Below are 6,000 nucleotides of genomic sequence, written 5' to 3'. Positions count from 1 at the left end.
TGCGAGATTTAAAGTTCCAGCGAGCGGGAAGATGACACGTGGCAGAGCAAATCTCACAGGACCAAGCTGCAAGATTTGCTTCTTATCCAATTAAATCTCGCATGTTCTTCCTGCTAGATTTACCAACTATATATATATATATATATATATATATTTTTAAATTAAAAATGTTTTATATCCAATTAAAAGAAAAAAAATTTTAATTCGACATTAATAACACAAAATGTGTTTTAATTTATAATTGTAAAAAAAATTATAAAATATTTTCCAAGGAAGGCTTTTGAATGTACTCAATTTTTTTGAAAACTGAATTAGTAATTATTTGAAAAAAAATTCAAAAAAATAAGTATTCTTTAAAAATAAATATACTAAAAATACTTATAGTAGATAAAATTATTTTTAGATAAATATTTTTGTAGATAATTATTTTTTGTAAAAAGTTCTTTTCGTTGGGGGCATAAATTATTTAAATCTCAAGGAGTTAATTTTTAAAAAAATTCCTATTTAATTTATAAAATTTGAATTTTTTGAATTATTTATTCATAATTACAAACTATTATCGTAAAATTGAAGTATTAATCAAAAGAACTTGATATTTACAAACATTTTTAGAAAAAAATTAGAAGATATTGATATATTTATGAATCTAATTTTACTTACTTAAAAATTGGCCCCTAGTTAAATAAAAATGAAAAAGTTTTATTTCGACTTATCTTAGTGGGTAAAATCCTTAAAAATCATACTTCACTCGATGTAATATATAGCTACATATATATAACTCATACTCCTATTATTTTGAAAATAATTTTTTATCTATTATTTGTCATAAATTCCTAAAAAGCTCACATTATTATTATTTTTATATTGTCAAGATAAATTAAAACCGAATTTATAATTAGTTTACAAACCAATCAACAAATAGTAATTAAGTGATCTAAATACACTTAGGAAAATAATAGATGTTGTGATACCATTCAAAGTTAAAATAACAAAAAAATTCTATCCATTATCATTTTGGGTTAAGGCTTCCGCACTTTGCATGTTGCAACATATAATTGTTATGTGTCATTTTTAACATTTTGTAGGATTTAGTTCTTTGGAGTAAAGGTCTAATCTTTCACTATTTAGTTAAATAAAAGTTATTTTATTCATCTCAATTTAATTTGATTTTTATATTCACTTGAGTTAATTTTGAAATCCATTAATTTGTACGGTAGTTGGTAAGTCAAATATCGTGCCACAGAAATTTTTTTATTGGACCCAAATAATAACTAGTCACACAAAAAGAAACAAACAACTAAGCAGACAAATTAAATAAATAAATAAACTCAAAGACCAAGTTCAAGAGTATGAAGTGCGCATAAGACACATGACTATATAAATGAAATGAAAATAATCAAATGATATACAAGTCAAATGAAAATAATCAAATCATATACAAGTGAAATAAAAATAATCAATGATATACAAATAAAATAAAAATAATCAATACTATACAAATGAAATAAAAATAATCAATGATATACATACAAATGAAATGCAATGAAAATAATGCTAAACTACTCGGTGCCGCAGCGAGGTCGTCTCCGGGGTCGTGGTGGCTACCGTCTGTGTCTGCCCTCTCCCTGTTGGTCATTTGCATCAGATGTCCTGTCCCGTCGTCCTGGATGTAAATCATCTCCGCCAAGAGGTACTGTGTAATCATCATCCATGCGAAGCGCACGCGATAAGAACTAATATGATGTCTCAGGACGAGAACGAGGCGGCATAGCGGGTGCATCGACCTCCTCCTCCGCTTCAACCACATGCTCAACAGAGGTTCCCGTCTGCCTATCCGCAGCAACACTTATGTAAGAAATGGTTTCAACATATAACTGCACAGTTAAATATGTCGTCCCTACGCAGTGTGCATCCAACACAATGCATTGAGCCGTAGACCATAATCGTCAGTTACGGGAACAGCCTCATGGAGGACTGTATCATGATGCCCTTGCATAGGGAATCTTGCGGTTACCCGCAATGCATATTGATTTGGATCAATATGCAAATACTTGTATATCTTCATATACAATTTAGTTAATTTACACCTATGGCCAATTCGAATAGATCGAACTGACGGAATTCTATAATTAACACCAGTTGGTCCGATTATAATGTCCCCCTCTATGTACAACAATATCGTCACCGGAGTACTGTTTGAAATTCCTGCCATTTAGATCGATACTCGGGAAAGAAAAAAGACCTACGGAAAATAACAATTGTATGTATAAGTGATATGCAAAGTCAATAGTAATCAAGAATTAATTTCTATACGCTCATGAGCATGCAATCTTCCTTAATGTTTCACTCGTCACTTCGAAACAATTTTTGCATGCATGTAATACTTTTTTGGGAAAAGTCCTACAGAAATTTTGCCAACATATCGTCTATAATTTGAACATTTTCTCATTTTTACCATACCCCTGAAACGTTTGCAAACAATGTAATAATCGAATCTGAGCATGCGAGAACCTATAATATCTACCAGTATGCAATTCATATCACTGTATCAGTCATGCAAGAGGCATTCAAATCAATATGTCACTCAAATTTATTATTAATTTTTTGTTGGATTAAGAATTAAATAAGTTATATTAAACATGAGTTGCTTGATTTTTAATTTTTAAATAAAAGCTCTAAACTAAATAAATAATTTTCACCCTTTCACTTTATCACCTAAATACCAACAATGATATGTAACTTAAATAGATGAGAAATAGAATCTTGACAAACTTACATATAAATACAATTTAATTTAAAATAATTAAACTTACATTGCCACGTATTTCTATGTATTCTTCATTAAATTTTGGTAAACAATTTTGTATGTAATAAAGCTTATTTTTAATTTCTTCAGAAATTCTTATTAACTACAATTTGAGAAGTTTTAAGCCATTTATATAAACTCATTTTGAAAAATATAATTCAATTAGCACTTTATCACTTTAATTTACCATAGGATTAAATAACTCAATTGATTTTAAAAAATTATTATCTCAATGCATGCTTCTTATTGTCCTATCCCCCCACAGGTACCATATTTTTATATAATTTATTACTACCACTATGCACAATATGACCTAGAATTATGAATAAATAAAATAAATAAGTTTTTTAGAAAATTAAAAACATATATATTATGAAAATATCCAGCATTTGATTTCAAGTGCTAATTTAGGAAGTAAATTATAACAAAATTTAAATGATATTTAAGGGATCAATGGAACAACTGAATCTTCAGTTTCAAAACTTGAAGTGGAATACAATTTTGGACAAGTTGACTAATTTGAAGAGTACAAAAGATCACAAGGTAAAAGTTATACGAGCAGCTATTGTCTATAATATATGAAAAATGAGGAATTTGGTTATGATCAAAGGAGACACTAAAAATATGAAACATAAGATCAAACAAGCTATTCAAGAAACAAAAATTCATTGGAAATGTAATTCCTACATTATGTTGTTTTGAGAAGTTCTTGTAAGAATTTGGTCATTTTCCTAGTATTAAATATTAATGAAATGGTCTTGATTGTTTTCTTAAAAAACATAATATTAATGGAAGTGATGTATGATCATTTTTAATGAATTTATTTCACTGATTATATGTTAAGTTTTAACAACACTGGTCCTTTAATTATATGCACATGTGCACCAATGCATAGTAGAAGAGCTAAATGGGCTCAAAACCATTAAGCTTTCATTTGGGAACACTTAAAAAAGGTGTTCATAACACTTATTATTTACAAAAGATGCTTTGCCAAAAATCAATATTTAAAAATTTTTAAAGTGAATTTTTTTAAAAAAAATAAAAATACATTTTTGGCGTTGTCCATAAGCAGGGTCGGTTTTATAAATAAAATAAATTTTAGTGAATTTTATAAATCTAATATATATATATATATATGAGAAAAAATATGAGTAATATTATTAATTTAAATTAACATAAAATAAATTAAAATTATTAATTTAATTAGTAATATTATTTTAATACAAACAAATATGACAATCACATGTTATATATATACATCAAGAATAAGATTGTTTTTTATTACAAAATAATTTATTTATTATTATCATTTAATAAAAACATTTCAATGTTAGTTAAAATAATAAGAACATAATTATCAATTAAAATTTTAATTAAAAATATTTTAAATTTTAGTGTAAAACATATTAGAAACTAATCATATATTATAACATATTAATTATTGACGCAATATAATTCAATTTTAAAATTAAGAAAAAAAAATCATCTATTAATTATTGGATCTAAAATTATCAATATATCATCTCATGATTGTTGAACTATATGAATTGGATCATCTCATGATTGTTAAATATATATATTTAAATTTTCAATACACTTATAATAAATATTGCAATAAAAAAATTAAATGGAAAACTAAATAAAATTAAAATACATACCTCAAATTTGGGCGTTTCAAATAAAAACCTTCAATCAACGAATTGAAGGTAATACGGACTAAATAATGCACACACCCACGATCTTATCAGTCACACTAACAAACCAACCAATCAAAGAATACGTATTTTCAATTCAAAAAATAATGAGCTTAGGGTTTCAAAGACCTTACCCCATCTCCCCCTTTTATAAGCTTCTTCCTCAAGCAACTCCTGCCAGCAACGTTCACAAGTAGCAACGTTCGCCAACGGTAACCTGCAAAGCGTCCGACCTCTACTCTCTGTTGCACTGATGCTAGCTGCTCTGTAATGCGAAGAAAATTGAAGGAGAAAGGGGCAAAAGAATGAGCGAAGCCAATCTCGCAAGACCAACTTGCGAGATTTGCCACGTATCATCTCACGTATTTTCTATGCAACAAATCTCGTATCTTAGTCCTACGAGATTTGCTCTGTCACGCGTCATCTTCCTACTCGCTGGAGTTTTAAATCTCGCAACTTGATGTTACAATTACGTGAGCATCAGTTTGAAAATTTTTTTCTCAATTAGAGTATTATTTAATATTTTATTTTATTTTAAAAATAAAATGAGAAAAACTCTCTCATTTTGGGTGGCAAAAAGGGCTTAAGGCTGAATCTAGACAAATTATAAACGAGTCATAAACGAATTGCTACCATGCAAATCCTGGGTTAGCTGTTTAAAAATATAATTTTTTTATTTTTAAATTTTTTACAAATTTCACATAAAATGGCATTATTTTATATAAAATATAAAATGACAGATTGGAGGTGGAAGTGGAACTGTGGAAGCTGGAAGGAGACGCAGACGCTGTGCGATCAGCGAAGCATCCTCGCGAGGGTGAGGGCGTTGGCGGAGATGGCGACGACGACCCACTGATGCTGATCTAAGGAGCTTGCAAGCCCTCGAAGCTCTCAAAGAGTATTTTGCCGAACAGAACCAGGTCATCGCCGACGATCAACCCTGCGATACCTTTGGAGAATTCCTGCCCAAATTTGTGGATCTCGTCGGAGAAATCGAAATGGGTGGTGAGCTATCGATCTTCACTCAAATTTTCGAGGGAGAAACAAGGGTGTTTGCCGATTTCTTCCGATCATCGGCGACCTGGTTTTGCTGAACTTGGGTTGAGCTGAAGGATCACGCAAGGGCGCACAGGCACGGCAGTGGAGCTGTGGAGTGGAGACATTGGAGCTGGGACCTGTGGAGGAGACGAGGACTCAAGGAGCAGCAGGAGGCAGCCGCGGCGCCCGCAAGAGGAATTAGGATTTAGGGTTTTATGTTCTCCCATAGGGCATGAGGAATTAGGATTTAGTGGGTTAAATAAATGGGTCACCCAACCCGAACCCGAGTTGACCTGTTTATAGACAGGTGGGTCACAGATTGACCCACTTATAAACGAGTTAACTTGTATAAACCCGAATCCATTTTAAACAGACGAGTCATGGGTCATTCGTCGGGTTTTGACCCGTTTTGACATTCTTAGTTCTTAATAAACCGAAACACATTGAAGATGAAAGAGGAGG

General features: G+C 30.5%; 1 protein-coding gene across 2 annotated transcripts; it reads right to left on the bottom strand.

Annotated features, from left to right (window-relative positions):
* Positions 1-1,347: 1,347 nt before the first annotated feature.
* LOC131163919 (uncharacterized) lies at positions 1,348-5,947 on the bottom strand. 2 transcript variants are annotated; one of them, XR_009139180.1, is made up of 2 exons: positions 4,635-5,947; positions 1,348-2,242 (listed from the first exon to the last, which is right to left on the bottom strand). XR_009139180.1 is itself a non-coding variant. In XM_058120748.1 (2 exons), exons 1-2 carry the CDS (start codon positions 4,855-4,857, stop codon positions 1,457-1,459), a joined length of 597 nt encoding a protein of 198 aa, XP_057976731.1. In that variant the 5' UTR covers positions 4,858-5,947; the 3' UTR covers positions 1,348-1,456. The 2 variants fall into 2 exon arrangements, 1 of the variants encoding a protein (XP_057976731.1); XM_058120748.1 differs by having other exon boundaries at positions 1,348-1,830.
* Positions 5,948-6,000: the final 53 nt, after the last annotated feature.

This window comes from Malania oleifera, chromosome 1 (assembly GCF_029873635.1).
Source record: "Malania oleifera isolate guangnan ecotype guangnan chromosome 1, ASM2987363v1, whole genome shotgun sequence".
NCBI classification, from domain to species: domain Eukaryota; kingdom Viridiplantae; phylum Streptophyta; class Magnoliopsida; order Santalales; family Ximeniaceae; genus Malania; species Malania oleifera.
This window is presented reverse-complemented; position numbering and strand designations above follow the sequence as displayed.

Excerpts from the sequence above, each read along its gene's own strand:
- LOC131163919 (XM_058120748.1), bottom strand. The coding sequence starts at position 4,857 with ATGATACGTGGCAAATCTCGCAAGTTGGTCTTGCGAGATTGGCTTCGC. Across the intron at positions 1,831-4,634 it reads TTATAAAAGGGGGAGATGGG|GCAGACGGGAACCTCTGTTG; the intron begins GTAAGGTCTTTG and ends TGCTGCGGATAG.